The sequence below is a fragment of the Alligator sinensis genome, unplaced genomic scaffold (assembly GCF_000455745.1).
Source record: "Alligator sinensis unplaced genomic scaffold, ASM45574v1 scaffold890_1, whole genome shotgun sequence".
NCBI lineage: Eukaryota > Metazoa > Chordata > Crocodylia > Alligatoridae > Alligator > Alligator sinensis.
Genome location: NW_005842948.1, coordinates 122,279 through 139,584, shown reverse-complemented (window position 1 = coordinate 139,584; position 17,306 = coordinate 122,279). Strand labels below are relative to the sequence as shown.

Here is a 17,306-nt window from a genome sequence, read left to right as displayed (position 1 = left end):
AGGATTACCCTAATTGTAATGTCCGCTGTCTTATTTTAAATAAGAAACACCTAGCTTTCCTGATGACGTACTTTTCTGTCCTTTTCCTGCATCCTTGAGTTTTTTTGCTTCTGGAACTATATACCGTGAGCAGAGATTCCTTGTTTAGTGAAGAGTGATATTAAACATACTATATGGATATTGCAGTACGAGTGGTAGTACATGATAAGTGTTGTAGCATGGAGTCAGTCTGTCTTGGGGCTCAGCAGTTAGGCTTAAGTACAATCTGATGATTTGAATAGTGACTTTGTGTTAAATTCAGTAATGGTTGTTACTGAGTATTGATTATTATTATTATTTTTTTTAATTCTGGCTCCACTGGAGTTAGCGGGAACTTTGAGGTTGATTTCATTGGGCCCAGTGTTTCACCCTGCATTGTAAAGTGAGTGCATTTGCTATTTATGGAGCGTGATCAACAGACAAGCTCTACTTTGACCTGAACTCCCAGGGCAGCAGCAGTTCTCTCCGCTGACAAGAGACCTCACTCCAGAGAAACGACCAGTAGAGGTTTCTTGTACCCCTCCAGTCCTTGGTTTCTCAGCTGGAACTGCCAGCAAAGTTGCTGATTAGTGTTGGTGGTGACTGTTTAAAAAAATGTCTCCCTTCAAGTTAAATTATCTGTCTGGTAAGAATAGGCCGCTACAAAACGCCGCGTTGCCTATGCCAACATAATTTAGTTTCTGGCATGTGAACTGGATTTGGGGTGGCTTTAAGCCAGTTTTCTGCTCCCTTTTCCTGGGTAGGTTGACTCATAATTCCTATGTAGGAGGAATCCTGGCCTATCGCTTTAAGTTTATGGGTGCAAAGCAGAAATAGGAACAAAGCCAGGAGGTGTGTCAGTTCACATGGGCACTATGCTAACTCAATATGACTCAGAATAAGCCATCGGTATAGCTTATGAAAGAAGCTGGAGGCTTTCAGGACTGAGCCTCTATTCTCAGTCCACCTTAACCTGCTTAGTGCTGTTTATCCATTTCTTCATTATCAAGAGATGTACTGAGCAGCAGTTGTTTTGAATACATCTTCACTGTTCAAAACTAAGCAGGTTTCTGTTCATATCTGTGTGTCTCAGCAAAACTGTCCTTCCCACACAAGTACTGGGTGATCTTGTGTATTCTCTAATGTCTGCTATTTTTTTTTCCATTTCTTTTGGCTTCCCCAAAGTTCCAATGCTGTGCGAGTTAGGCTGTGATCTAGTGGTCTGAGCCAGGAACTTGAGAGTCCTTGTTCTGGTTGTGACAAAGGGTCTGTCTGGCCTTGAGTTTATCACTTCACCTCTGTCTCAGCTGCAGTTTTGGGATGCTAGTCTTTAACTTGCCCCACCATGGTTTTGATTTAGTAAAGTGCATAAAAGTTTAAATGCACAACAAAATTGCTAGTTTGAATATCGGAGTTCTCCACCTTTCCCTATATCCTTTCTTTCATTGATTGTATTTAATTAGGGAAAGCTTGTCCTGAACATATTCAGTGTGGACTATTTAATCAGCGTGTGGAATTCAAGCTTGAATTCCCTTTTTAGTTTTTCATACGCGCAAGCGGTCTTTGGTTTGCATTACTTCTCAGTAGGGGTGCACTGATAAAGATTTTTTTGGCTGATACCGATGGCCGATTATTAACCAGCCATATTGGCTGATACTGATCCGCCAGCCAATATATAGCCCTGCCACAGCTTGGAGAACAGTGTCCGGCTGGTAAGCCTGTGGCGGAAGGGGCATGGGAGAGGGACGGGGTATGGGGGGGATCAAGGCCCCCATGGTCAGGGAGGGAATGGGGTTGGGGCTGGGGCAGATGCCCAGCAAGGGCAGGGCAGGGCACGGGGCAGACACATGGACAGCTCGTCTGGGGGTGCGGGAAGTGGGGAGGGGGGCAGCTCCTGACTGCTGTGTGTCCCCCCAGGGGAGGCATGGGGGGCATGTCCCCCCTGGATTTGTGTGTGGGGTGAAGATGGGCTGCCCACTGCAGGCTTGGGGCCAGGGGCTGCACTGACGTCTTCCCAGCTGGAGGAGCTGGGCTGGAGCTGTGCTCGGGGCAGGCAGGGGTGTGGTGGGTGATGGCTGCGCTGGGGGAGCTACAGTAGATTTTGGGGTGGCTGTAGTCCACCCTGTAGCCCCCCCTCCTAGCTCTGCTGCCGCCCACCCCAAGTGCAGCCCTGGCCCAACCCCCTCAGTAGGAAAAAGCCGGTGTATCCCCAAGCCCACAGCGGGAAGCCTGCCCTCGCCCCATGCACAAATCCAGGGGGGCACATGCCCCCATGCCTCCCCCGGGGGTGCGCACAGCAGCCAGGAGCCGCCTCCCCTCCCCACCTCCCACACCTCCCACAGACTTTACTGGCCAGACGCTGCTCTCCAAGGTGCCAGGTTGCATTCCTGGCTGTGCATGCTGCAGCTGTGCACATGCACACAGCATTTATTCGTGACATTATTAGTTACACCAGCCAAAAAAAAGCCAATTGCTGATAATGTCAGGTTTTTTTGTTATTGGTGCCAGTGTGATATGGACCAATATATTGGTGCACCTCTGCTTCTCAGTTGCATTTTTCCTTCCTCCCTTTATCTCCATCTTTAAGCAGAATTTAATTGAAGAGCACTACTACACATGCCATATTTAAATAAACTCAAGTTCAAGAGTTGTTAGAGAGAATGTCACTTCCATGTTATTGCAGGTACTTATGTCAACCTTTTTTATAGCAGCCTAGACTGTCTGGAAAAGACTAGGTATGTTCAAATGTGTTGGCATGTGGGGAATTAGGATACAACCAATGTGTATGCATTTGGAGCCCGATTTATTGAAGTAGTGTGTCCATAACACAAGCTGAAAACATTGCAGACTTGTAGGTTCCCTACAATTCTGAAAAATCAGACCCTAAAGAGAGGAGACATTTAAAATCTTAGTGGGGTTTATTTGCTTAAAACCCTTAGGCCTAAGCTTTTGCAAAATCTCTCCCTTAATTTCTAACTAAAGTCATTGGGAGAAAAGACTGGTTCAATCCAATTCAGTTTGATTCTCTACTTTCTGCTGTTTTTCTGTGGATAATATGTAACGCATTTAAAGATGGGTAAAAAAACCAAGTAGTACATTATGGAATTTTTGTTATTGGAATGATTTATTTTCTTAAAATGCGTTGGTGCTGAGAGCAATGCATTACTAAAAAAGGTATTAAAATTAGATTGCATACCTTCTAATAGCTTTTAAAGCACTTTTTTGCTTTCTCCAGGATGTAATCGAGACAAAGTTCATTCTCATACTATTTTTAACATAGTTAAAGAGATCAATGTATCCTTTCTTGTAATTTATGTAGCTATCCTTAAAACTGCAGTGTTTAATGAAACTTCATTTGCATCTTTTCCCATTGGAGACAGCTGTAGGTTAGGACTAGCCTGACTAAGCTGTGCCAAAGGTAGGAGTAAGGAGTTTTCTGTATGCTGATTAATTCTCTTTGACTCCTTTGGGAATATCTGGTATTGCTTAAATTGATTGCTGTAAGCAATATGGCAACATTTTTGACCTTCTAAACCGAAACGCAGCAAAAACTCCTGTGTTTCAATTGTACAGTTATGTAGAATTGAAGGGCAGCATTACGGAGTTAAGAGCGATCCACCATGAACGTGGGGTGTTGCCTGACAGATGATGAGCTCTAAACAGTAGTTATTTTTAATATTAACATCTGTTTTCTGTGTGAAAAGGCACCCGGATAGATAGGAATCAATATCTACTTCCCCATAATTTTTATTTCGATCTGTTATAGAGATCCATTTCAGACCAACCATTGGCACCCTAAAATATTCACACTGGCCATCTGTTAAGAGACAGAAGCCACATCCAGTAACTTTAGTTTTCTGCAGAGTTCATTCAAACACTTCTTGTGTTGTGTTTTTTAAAGCTCTAAGTGGCCATGTAATGAATTTTTATTTATTTATTTTCAAATTAACTTGCAGATGTGCGATGCCAGGTGAATGGGAGTTGCTCACTTGTTTTGAGCAGGCTTGGAGTTGAATACAGTGTGAAGATTTTTCTTTGTCACTCCAAACATGAGACCATCTAATCATTCCCCTTTTGCCCCACCTCCAGCTCCCCTCCCCCCTCAAATTCCCTGAAGATATGATAATTAAGCAGGTGCCATATATTGTGGCTTTGTGTAAGCGTGAGAAACACTAGTAGGTTTAGAATAACCAGCGCCACACTTGAAGAGGAAGGCATTTCTTCTTAACCTGTTGGCAATAATGTCAATCATTGTCATGCAGGCTGCTGTCGAGCCTTACATGCAATGCACTACTATCCAGCTGCATGGAAAATGAGTAAGAATAAAGCAGTGAACGGATTTGCCTTGCGCTGAATTAGCTTGTTGTGACAGTGGACTGCCATATATGGTCAGTGAAAGGCGAAGAGCTGGGATAAGCTGGAGAGCGCCAGTCTGGTGCAGACAGTCTGCTGACTCAGGCTTGACCTCCCCATTGGGGAGCACCCTTGACTGCAGTCTGAGCCGGCTCATTGAGATTCAGGGCACAGCCAAAGTGTCCGCAGCTGTATGCTGGAGGCAAAGGCTGAGAACACATCCAGGGAGTGACCAAAAAAATAATCAAAGAACTGGCCCCCTTCTGTACTCCTGTGAATAGCCAGGCAAACCAGAGGTCCTCATCTCTGAGTGAGCATATTGGGAAAGACATTAGCATACGCTTATTCCCTCCCCAGCTACCTAAACCCTGGTACTGTTTAAATATCTTGTTCTGACAGTTTGTCCAGGGGAGAAAAAAAGGGGCATGTCGACCTCTAGGAAAGGAAAACAGAAATAATGTGATGCTGTGATATACACAGATTTTCAATTTGGGGCACAATGATCTTGTCTGCCTTAAAAATATCAAATATTGGTACATGATGTGGATTTATCTCGCTGTCTGGAAACTGCGGACTGTTTAAAAAAAAAATCAAAGAAGAATTTTCAACCTTTTCTTTTAAAAATAAGGAATTTGTATTGGCTTTAATAAACTTTTCAAATGAATGGATAGTTACAGTACTGACTAGCAGACACTAATTGGAAAACCTTCCCTTCAATCCCTCCAGCACACATGAGATGGCAGCTTCTAAGAACTTCACATCTTTGAGGAAGTTGGCATCTGTTTCGCTGAAACCTTATTGGGCAGACAGGATGCAGACCACTTTTTGCTTCCATTCAAGTTTTATAAATGAGTCATTCCATTTCTTTGACCAGGGGAACATTAGTCCTGCTTTTGGCACAACTTTGGTGTTTTGCTCAGAGGGTTAAGTGCTCGTGAGAGAATGCATTGCATTTGGTCTGTTTGAGAGAGACTCAAACAAAGACTGAGGCTGAAAGGTTTTTTAGTTAATACTTGTGGTGTTTAATTTTAATAAATAAAGCTGATTTTTTGATGCCTGGAGCAGACAGCATAATGCAGGATTTATCCATAGTTTCCACTATGGATACATGAGTGCATTTAATATAATCGGGACATCGCTTTTCTCTTGAATATTCCAGCCTGGTTCTGGTTAATTTGGGATATTAAAAAGTTAACAGTCCAATCCATATTCTTGTAATTTTTACAGGCTGCCATGGTTGGGTAATTACTTTGCTAAACTATATATTTTTTTTTAAATCCTCAATGTGTATGTGTGCGAGTTTATCTAAAAAAATGTAAGCAAAAGCTGCTTAAATATAGTCTGTTATGAATTAGAGGGTGTGGTGTTGGCTTTCAGTGAGCCTGATGCAGCAACAAGCATGCAGCAGTTGGTAAATAAAGATGGATTTTCTTTTGTTCTGCTGGTGCTTGCTGCTCATTATTCTCCACTTACCCCGTAAGCTTCCCAGGGAGTGGCAGCTGTTTCTGATGTTAGACACTCTATCAGTGGTAGACAGCTCCAGATTCAGTACGACAGTGTTGTGGAGTGGAAGGGCAGGGGGGGTGGAACCGAACCCTGAGTTATTGTAAATCCTCTGTAGAATTAACTTTTCATGAACCAAAAGAGTTTTTTGCTTAACTTTCTGAAATATTCAAATTGGAAGTATGCTTTGCGCTCCATCTTGTTATGAAAAGTGCTTTTGGCACAAGGTGGATTTACATTATAAGTGCATATTAAGGATTTTAATGTGCAGCGTGTGGGGGCAGAGACACGGCAATAAAGTGAAATCAGTTTATAACAATCTTCATGTATATTTGTGGCAATGTACAGTTGGGGAATTCTTGCATTTTGCAAATTGCTCTATGTAAACAGCATGGTGAATAAAGATTTTAAATAACAAAGCTAGCAAGTTGGAGAGGAGTCTGTTCAAATCCAGCATTTTACATGTAGGATTTATAACCCGCACTTTTTGCTTTTCTCTCTTTGCACTGTTAGCGTTCTGTTACTGAAAACAAAGAAGGCTCTGCCAAGGCATTAAACAAGCAATGAATCACTGAGGAAAAAATCTTTTGCTTTCTAAATTGTTCAGTTTTCCATGGTGGTTCATTATTATTTTTACTATTGTCTAATAGAGTTGGAGTTTAATTTCCCCCCTCATGCAGTTTCTTGCATTGGTTTCTCTCTCACATTTTTAATTGTGCCTCTATTTAAACTGTTTTATAAGAAACAGCCTAACTAATATAAACAACTTCAGATAGGGCGATTATAACTGAGAAGCTAAAAAAAAATTGGGGCAAAAATCAAAACAATGCAGCTCATACTTCAAATATGCCACTTTCCAACTCTCCTAACACAGTAGGAAGAAAAGGCTCGTGATTTTTATTTTAACCAACTTTGTGCAAGCAGTCTAATACTACTCTATTTTGTCTGTTTAAACAAAATGTTTGAGTTCTGTCTCAAGTATTCACATACCCAGTTGTGACTTGTCTTCTAATCAATGGGCAGTATATGTGTGTGGGTATATCTAACTTAGTTTTGGAATTCGTTGCTTTTGCGGTGCATTGAGTCCCATATCCTATATGTAACAACTGATCTAAATAATTTAATTTTTAAGAATAATTTTGAAAGGAAGGTACAATTTGGCAACTGCCATAGTTAAAATGAGCATGTAAATTTTAGCTGTTACTCTTGCCAGTCTCAAACTCAAATTTGCTTTTTAACAACAGAAACACCACACGCTTTTTCCTGCAAACCTGTGCTCCAGTGCTGCTGTAGGTGCAGTCGTCCTTGCTTAATTTATCATTTCAGTATACTGTATATTCACGCCTCTCTGATCGCTGTCTCGTGCAACCACAGATAAGTAAATTTCATGCCAGTTTGTTACATTTCTAGTTCCTGTCACTTTGGAGCATGTTATGCAATGACACTCATTCTATAGTTCCTGCTGTGTGCTTCATAATGCTGCAGGTTGTCAAGATACGATGTTTCTGCGCAGAGCATAGGTATTATTTATTGATTCATAGTAGTCCTTGGCACACATAAAACTGTTGCAATATTTATTAAGTGGCAGACAGAACAAAAAATTATAATAAAAAATAGAAATGTTTACAATAGAATTGTTTACAGTTTAGAAATTAGCTTTAGGAAAGAGAACTAGCTGCAGTGGTGATTAATATGTGATGGTCCAAATGTTGAATGATCCCATCGTCAGGAAGAATATGTCTGATGTTTATGAAATAACTAATTCCTCAAGGAGGAAGTGTGAATGGGCTGAAGAAGAAAGGGAAAGTACTAAGGAGAATGCTATGCACATGCAGTACTCCAATTTGAAGGCGGTGATTAATTTTACTACAAGATATATTTCCAATTGGAACAGATCCGTGCAAGAAAGCTATTGGAAAATGATCACATTTGAACACTGAATAAAAAGTAAAAAGGAAAAGAGAAGAGAGTGTCTGCAACAACTCAATATTGTGAATTAGAAATGGGATTTCATGATCCCCTTCCCTCCCCTCCCCTCCCCCTGCAAAGAATTTCATTTTCATTTTCAATAAAACCTTTCCTTTGATAATGTTGACCAGAAAGGCATTAGGACAGATTATGCTAGCCCTTACTTGTCTGTACAAAGAAGAAAGGGTGAATGAAACTCCCCTGGCTTGATCCATTGCGTATTCTGACTGGCTGCATAGATGGAGGGGCAGAAGCTTCCACCTACCCAATCTGAACTTCTCTTAAAGCAAGTGGGTGAGGGGATTGAACAGGAGGATCCATGGCTCTACCCTTGCTGGTCTGCAGCAGTGAGCAATTTCCTCCATAAATTTACTCTCCAGATCAAAGGGAAGAAGCAGGGACAAGTATTTTGCCTGAGTTCATTCTTGGGTCTGCTCCTGGCCTCTCTTGGGTCTGCTCCTGGCCACCCCTTCCCAAGAACAGATTTTGCTGTTGCATCCAAACTCTTACTGTGGGAGCAGAGGAAAGCACCTATTAAAATTTTGACTGAAAATGTTGGTTAGACCTGGTGGATTGCAGGAGCTGAAGACACTGAAGTCATTGGGCTTTGAGGAAAACCTGGCACCTCATGCATTTAAATCGTGTTACAGCTGTAGTTAAAGTGATACTTATCAAGGTATCATAAGCATAGGCAACGCGTAGAGAGGACACGAGAGAAGCTGCCGCTGGCTTCTACGGGCAGTCGCCACTTGCCACCTGCCTCCCTCTCCCCACAAGGCCATCGGCAACTGTGGGTGGTCCCCGCTCGCCACTGCCGACACCGGCATCTGCAGGCAGTCGCTGCTCACTGCCAACTACAAATGGTGCCCCCCCAATCTTGGAAAGCACCAGTCGTTCATGATCATAAGCCTAAATTTTTGATCTAACTTCAAGTTAGGGTCTTAATCTTCCACATCTGGAACATCTGCTTCCAGCGTTGTCTGTTAAGACCAGTACTGGGAGGAGGTGGTGATGCAATTTCAGTTGTGGAATAAGGTGAAATGTCTGCCCTCTTGTAAATGGCTGTGGGGTGTTCTGATGTAGGTTCCGTGTAACCAAGTTCACTTGATATATAAGAAAGAGGTTTTTTGGTGTGGGCCAAGGTGCTAGTGACAGTGCTGGCAGCTGGGATGAGCATCTCTGCTCATGTCTTGTGTAGTCCTATGCAGTGAGAACTCAGCTGTGACCACGAGTTTGTATCTGACCATGGTAGTTAGGGGTATGATCTGATAGAGATGACTGTTGCAAAGTGTCACTGGATTTGGACCTAGTACTTAGAAGTGGAAGGCTCCAAAAGCCTCTATGTAGTCCCAAGAGTTGCCAGCATTTGTTTCACGTTAAGAATTAAGCACTTTGAAATATAAATGTTAAGTCATGACAATCATGGGTCCAGTCCTCAGACATTTCTATGGTAATTATGACACTTTGTTAATCTCTATAGGTTACCATGGCAGTTAACCCAGTAGTTTTCAACATTTTTTTTTTTTTTTTTTTTTTTAGACTCAAGGCACCCCTTGGAAAATGCCAGCCCTTAACTTTCATTTTATTTTTTACACTATGGAAAAACAACAGAGCAATTCTTCTGTTTCAAAGACTCAGAAAGACCACAACAGGTCAGATTGTATGAGACACTATGAATTCCTGTTTGAAATCTCTGAGTTTATCTTGTGAATCATTCCTAGGTGTTTGTACACCTAATAGGATTAATACTGAGCAGCACCCGGTGTTACTCTCAAAGGTGCTGTGGCACTGAGAATCACTGATCTAACCTGCTGCTGGGGCACGCTGACTTGTACATAGACTCGTGCTGTATCTTGTGCGTCTCTTGTATTGATGCTAATAGAAGGTCTTGGCAGATGTGCCGAATTTAGAGGATATCCTCCATACTTACCCTTGGGCAAGCTGCCTTCCCTCCTCTTTACTTACCCGTAGCTTTTTTTGCTTTAGGATAAAAAGTCTAAATGCTGTTGTGGCTACACAGGGAAAGCAACTGCCAGGTGTGCAGGTGAGCACCACAGAACAGGTATGAGGTTGAACAGAGGGAAGAAGTGCTGCAGCTGCTGTGTGAAGCAGCCAGAGGCTGCATCACAGAAGGAAGAGAGGTCTGTGGGGAGAGGGAGGCAGGAAAAGCAGCTGTAGGGGAGTTCCTGGGGCAGGGTGTGCAGCATCCTGGGAGAAATTATCTGTGGTGGAAAGTGGAAAACAGCAGGAGAGGCTCTATTGGGTGGCCAGGGAGGAAGGAAGGAAGAAGAGTAGCAGAAAGGAGCTGTGGCTAGTAAATCTGTGGTGCCTTGTATTTTCTTGTTTTTGTCTATTGTTCAGTTTGGTGGTTAGCCCTTCAAACAAATCAACAGTGAGCATCATGCCCTTGCATGATAATCTCTTAGGCCTTAAAATGAGACTGACTGAATAAAACGTATCTGCCACCCTGGAAACGCCTGTCTATTCCACTGTCTGGTATCTTGTCTCTGGTGGCCAGCATCAAACATGTCAGGGAGGGGTCTAAAGCCCATCTACCATTATGGGCAATTGATAATAAACTTGAGGAGGAGAAATTTGCTGCCCCCAAGGCAATTATTGGTTAGCTCATCTCTTTAGATATGTCTTTATCCTAGTTAGAAAATTCCAATCCGTGGACAAAACTCCATGATGTTGAGGCCACATGTTTGTAGGAGACTGTGACCAAAGGCCTTTAGGTGGAACACAATAAAAATTGCAAATATGTCATGAAAGCACAGAGGCCCAAGGTCATGTGAAAGTGTTGTATGTACTGCCCAGATGCAGGGTGAGAGTGCTTAAATAGGCACAGTGAGGCCAAATGAGAAACAACTTGACCAAAGTCAATAGGTAGACAATGCACCCTTCCCATGACTGACTAGGTATTTGGTCTGTGAAGTTGCTGTTCATTCTGCCGCCATATGTTTGAATGTGACCATGCTATTTATGCACAACCAGAGGTTCTCTTTATAACATTGCTTGTGAGCAGTGGCCTGGGGTTAGAAATGCTTTGCCTCTAGGAAGAGAGGGCAAGTTCTTTGTAAGACCTTTCACATTCCTATTACACAGTGAGATTTTATTTTTCATATTATGAGGTAGCATCTTATCCTACACATTTTTAGATGGTTTGAAAGGAGTAGTGTTATGTAACTTAAGCAGAGAATGATCTTTTTATGCTTTAAAAGTGACTGTTGGTTTGATAAAGCAGTTGACTAATTAGTAAATTACCCATTGTTGTTTAAAATACTTGCGCTGCAAAATGTAAATGAAAAAAATTTCTCTACTTGTCAGTATGAAAAATGACAATAGCAAAAATAATACATAGGACATCTGCTGTGATTTTTAAATTTTAAAATGCATTTAAAACAGATGTTGCAGAGTTTGTATGGAAACAGAAGTAGCTGGAATAAAATATAGCTCTTTACCTTTTATGAAATCCCATTTTTTGGTTAATATCACTGTCACTATCTGAATCACTCCTGTATTTTTCCATTGTTTATACCAGGACAAACTGACTGTTAAAAACCTTGCTGTATTAAAAACTATGTGCAGTATAATTGTTTTAAAGATGTTCCACTGACATTCATGGGTAACAGTGCATGGAATGTTTTCTGATTTTTCTCTTCTGGTCTGTGATTTTTTTTTTTTCTTTTTATAGGAGAATACATAAAGACATGGAGGCCGAGGTATTTTCTGCTGAAGAACGATGGCACTTTCATTGGCTACAAAGAGAGACCGCAGGATGTTGACCAACGGGAGTCCCCTTTAAACAACTTCTCTGTAGCTCGTAAGCCTTTTTAGCGCCATCACTCCTGCCCACTGGGTTTTACAGGTTTTGTGTACATTGTCCTTGTGAGCAGTGTCCTTAATGTTAAACCAAAATTGATCCTAGACAAGCACTGTGGGAGGGCTGAAGAAATGTCCTCATTTTAGACAAAAAGAGCATTAGGTTTCTCAGTATAAACCTAACTCATAGCTTTTGTGATCCAGAGTCAGGTCACATCTACTATGTGTACTTCACTTCTGTTTTTCAGTCTCTTTTGTGTTACTCCTGCAGAACAGGATAGGGTCCTGTACTCTGATATTGTTTTACAGTTAAAATAGCTGCTTTTTAGGCCTTCAAACATGGGAATAACCCTACTGAGCAGTATGTGCTCCAGTACCTTGCTGAATTGAGGCTGAAAAGCCATACATTACATATCTGCTATTGGTTCCAGATTTCAAAAGGTGTTTGATAGGGGTGCACCGATAAAGATTTTCTTGGGTGATACTGATGGCTGATTATTAGCTAGCCATACTGGCTGATACTGATCCGATAGCTGATTTACAGGAATGTAGCCGGGCAGCTTGGAGAGCAGCTTCCTGCTGGTAAGTCTGTGAGGGGCAGAGATGTGTTGTGGGGAGGGAGGGGAAGGCTCTGGGGAATTTTGGGATGGCTGTAGCCCACCCTGTAGCCACCTCTCCCAGCACTGCAGCTGTCTGCCCCACCCCTGCCACAAGCACAGCCCCAGCCTCCCTCACTGGGCAGAGGCGGGCACAGCCCCTGGCCCCAAGCCTGCAGCAGGCAGCTTGCTCTCGCCATACGCATGAATCTGGGAGGACACATGCCCCCCATGCTTCTGGGGGTGTGTGCAGCAGTGGGGAGCCAGCCCCCCCTGTACCCTGTGGGCAAGCTGCCCACAGCTCCGTCTCCCCCCCCATGCCCCCTTTCCGCCAGACTTACTGGGCCAGCGCTGCTCTCCAAGCTGCTGGGCTGCATTCCTGGCCACGTGTGTGCTGTGGCTGCGCACATGCACGTGGCATTTATGGGTGATGTTATCAGCTACACTGGCCAAAAAAAGCTAATGTTAATTTTCCTTTTATCGGTGCCAATCCGATTATAGACTGATATATTGGTGTACTTTTAGTGTTTGAAGTCAATGGGGAAGTTCCTGTTGACTTCAGTGGGCTTTAGATCAGGCTTTGATGTTGTGTTTCAGAGGATTTGGGGACATAAGAGGAAATCTTACTCTCCCTCTTGTTATCTCACACAAGGCCCCAGCTTATGACTCTAAAGCTTCCCTTAGGCACCCTAATAACTCTCTCCGGTACTTTTTTTTTTAACCTCTCCCTGAATCCATTCACCTTCAGTTCTCTGCCACTGTCTTTTTTTTTTTTCTGTTTGTTTTCATCAGCTCCATGCATACTCCACCCTTCATCTCTCCTCATCCCACAGCTGAAGAGTGGAATCACATATGGCTCATGATCTGTATATGGTGGTCCATTTCCTGCCCCTGTCAGTTTGGCTGGGGAGGAAAAGTTCAGCAGAGGACTGCATTAAGAGGGAGCTTTGCCCACGCAGCCTGTTAGAATAGATGCAAACGCAAACCCCGTACCAATTTCCTCCTGAGCTCCTGGGCCCATTGAAGCACAAGAACGTCCCATGAATTGTCACACAGTCTCTTGGCAGCCTTGCTATTTATGCACCCAATAGGCCCCTTGCTTTGTTAAATCTTAAGGTAGGGTGGGGATGAGAACATGAAATAACCATGTTATCAAGAGATGCTTTGGTCCAGAACACCAGGGAGTGTTGGTGGGGTTTGAGGAGAAGCTTATGTCTTGCCAAGCTATTCCAGAGAGAAGAATTGATTAGTATTTCCCCCTCAGTAATGGACCGAACCTACGGTGCTTTACTCTTCAGACTGATTTCTCTTTATAGATCAACGAAGTAGAGAAAAACAGCAGAAAGCCATTAAATCCAAGACGGGTTTTTTAAAGCTCTTGATATGTAGCCAGAGGCTTTTAACAAATGCACTTTTTGGAGGATGCTTTCATTATGTTGCTGCTAACTGCATTATTTACAATATATTTTTTTTTACTAAGGCTCAGTGCTGAGAGATAAAAAGGGGTGTAGGGCCTCTCATCTTTATCTTTTTTGGTCCAGAACTTCAGTCCAAGAGGGTTGAGTTAAATCGGCCCTTTACAAAAATTTGGCTTTTTTTTTTTGTCAAATCAAGCATGTCAGTCTAGCCATTTATAACAAGCTCATTGCCATGGTATTGAAGTATTGTAGAGCCATGACACACATCTACCATGCAGTGTTGCCTCCTGTACAGACATAAATGTAAGTGAGCACAGGGAAAAGTGTTTTTAGCAATTGCCTCAATCTGTTTAGTAGCATTGAAAGAATTCAGGAGGACTGTGTGGTCCCAGTAACTGCATACTGTCTTGATCATTGAGCAGGCTGCCTTACTTGAAATGGTGATCATAATTTTTGGCCAGTTGCTGAAACTAATTCTGCCTCTTTCCTCACACTTGGCCATAGCTTAGTTCATTTGCTTTTCATCTAGGCACTGAGATATGGCACTGCTAGCATATGATGCAGGGGATAAGTGGAAATGTGGGAGACCTAGATGCTTTTGGCATTTGAGGTTCTTGTACCTCTTTCAGATCCTGCTTGCTGCACCTTCATCTCTCTCACAGCCTGATTGCTTCCTTTCACTTGTTTTGGATTCGAGTCTGCGGTTCTGGGAAGCATCCTGCAGGTTCAGTAAAGGGATTGCCAAATGCATCTCCAGCTGTCCCAGCAAGTATCAGTTGAAGAACGCAGGCCAGAATATCATTTTTACATGGGCAGCAGCTAGCAGTAATGCAGAGATGACTGTTGCTCATAAAGCCAGGGAGACATTTGCCCCCAGATACTACATCCACATTTTTTAGTGTTTCAGGTGATTTCATGGGTTTTGGTATTTGGCGGGATTCCCTATATGTAGAAAAAATGTAGAATTGCAGATTTTTCAGGGCAAATGCTAGTTTTGTTTGCAAAGTGATTTGTTTTGCTGCCTCAGATCTTTCCTTCTGCTAAAAGGTAGGCCATTTTCACTTAAAATAGTTTAATCAACAACAAAGGCTTTTTAGATGGAAAATACATTAATTTTCCTATTTAATGTATATTTGTAATGTAAAGACTCATATTGAGTTTTTCAGTTTTGCGTGTAGACAAGAGGTGTGAAATATTTGCATGAGAACAAAGTAACGAAGGAAGGGGGCAGATGGTATTAGAGAGAATAGTCTGGTTTCTTTTTTCTGAGGAAGAATAAATATGGCTATGGGTCCAGTCCTAGCAACAGCTACTAGATACAGAATGCAAGTTCCTTCTGCAGTTGTTTTGCATCTGTTTGTCAATCTGGAAGCCTGCCTCTAATCAGCCCTGGACTTTCATGCTTCAAGGGAAATGGACTTTGATCACAAAACTGCCTATGAAAGCTTGCCTCTATTGTAAAATGAGTCTGATCTTTGATAAAAGAAAAACGTCCTGATTTTCCTTGCCTAATGTACTTTTTTGAAATAACTATTCATCTGGGTCTGTGGCTCAAGGTTACGGTTCAGGAGTCATCTCCCAAAATACTGGCTGGCTATTTTTAATGTATTCCCTCAAAACTTTTGCCTAATGCTACAGTTCTTTGTGAGCGTTGAGCTAAGACTGAGGTGGGATTGTATGTCCGCTCTTGCTGGTGCTCTGTTCTTACTTTATCAGTGCCAAGAGAGATGAGATAAGAGAGCCTCTGTAAAAACAGCTGCTGGTACAGAAATTTTCTGAGATATGTGAAACACCCCAAAGATCATGCTAGCTAGTAACAAATAGTCCATCATGATTCATGGCTTAGGTCAGGGGAATCCATACTGATGCAGTAGTTTCAGTTCATCTTCACTTGAAATTATAACATATGGAGCTGAGACTGGTACATTTTATAAACCAGGAAAAAATTAAAATAGAGAAGAACCTGTTTATAAAGAACAGATGATTTTTCTCTATAGTGAACTGTATTGAGGGTAAGAGAATGTTTCATTTCTGATATCCGATAACTTCATCTGCCCAAATACATGTTTAGGGTCAAGAGTACATGCCTCTGGCCAGCCAGTTTCAATGTCACTACTTTTCTGGATTTCTAAGATTATTGATTCCAGTAGATATCTTGTTTTTCCTCTGCCATCCCCAGGACCCCCTATGTTAAAGTATTTTGACATATCTAGGCCTGGGGCAGTGTTCAGAACTGTGCTCACCTTGCTGTTGTTGTTGGGTCTTTCCAGTAGTACTGAAAGAGCAACAGTAACTAAACATATTGGGCATTTATACACATACATTTTCATGCCCAGATGCACTGGAGATCTGCACACAAGCTGACACACATAGCGCTGCGTTGCTTGCAGTTGTATAAGTGGCGAAATACGCGTCAGTGTGCAGCAAATGGTGGTGGTGCGCTTTTGAAATAAAACACCTTCTATGTTTTCCAAAAACCTTCTATTCTGAACTAAAACGCATTCTATTCTAGTTCAAATCTAGTTCAAAAGTGCACCACCACCATTTTCTCAGCACTGACATGCATTTTGCCACTTACACAATTGTAAGCGATGCAGCACCGGGCACTTTTCAAAGCACCCAGCGTTGCGGCGGTTGCATGTGTAAAAATGCCTATTGTTCCTTGTTTGACTTCATCATTCAGCTCTTCTGGCAGCCTATTTCCTTTTCGTTTCTGGATTTTTTTTCCCCTTAAAAAAGCCACAGTGTGGAAATGATGGATTCTTCCTTGACATTATTGGCTTAAAGTGTGATGTCATTGAATAGGGAGCAGAGTTTGACACCTTCATCGCAAGTAATCTGGCTTTTAGCTTAAGTGCTAGGGAAGCAAATATTGTGACATTTTAGAAAGTCACTGGGATAATACTAAGTGTCTTTCAAATACAAAATGGTAATTTACATTTGAATGCCTTGGTGTCTGTTCCTGTTAGGAACAATTTCTCTGTCCTACTTACTTTTAAAGACCAAACGCCAAGAAAGAATCAAGAGGTTCTTTAAAGCAATTTAAATCATCTTTAGCAGGGTGCTGTTGATAGTACTTTGTGGCAACTGGGTAATAGTTACGTTGGTCTGTTTGACAGGACCGACTGTTTCCAAAGCGGTAGATGACCTCAACTTATTTGAGGCACTTGATTTTCATAGCATAACACCAAAATAGGATATAAATCTTACTTAATACTGTAGAGCCAGGAACGCCTTTTATGGGTGCATCCAGATGAGTGCGCACGTGTGGTTTGCAGTGCCACACATCACATACACCACACATGCAGGCATTTGCCACGCTGCTAATTTGCAGTGTGGGATTTTTTTTGACACCGGGAGAACAAGTGGGGCAGTGCATGCGGTGGCAGTGTGCGTTGCTTGAAATGAGAGCCTGGCCAGCTAGAGTCATGCTCTGGCTGCTGGGCAGGTTCTACGTGCCTGGTTTGCTACCACTGGAGGCCCAGGAGGCCCCCAGGACCCCAGATAAGACTGGTGGGTCCAGCACAGGTGCTGGCCTCCTCCTCCCCTACCCCACCCAGGGCAGTTTATCGCATGCCAACTAGTGCAGCACAAATATGTGCCGCTGCTAGTTGTCCCAGGGAATGCA

At 42.5% G+C, this 17,306-nt stretch overlaps 1 protein-coding gene across 2 annotated transcripts in view; it reads left to right on the top strand.

Moving 5' to 3' along the window:
- The window catches only part of AKT1 (AKT serine/threonine kinase 1), a 102,990-nt gene that overhangs the window by 32,318 nt on the left and 53,366 nt on the right, over window positions 1–17,306 (top strand). Inside the window, exon 2 of one of the 2 annotated variants that reach the window (XM_025192603.1) lies at window positions 11,537–11,665. In XM_025192603.1, the coding sequence (XP_025048388.1) occupies window positions 11,537–11,665 (129 nt within the window). Of the gene's footprint in view, window positions 1–11,534; window positions 11,666–17,306 lie in introns of those variants that run through there. The other variant, XM_025192604.1, reaches the window with a different exon arrangement.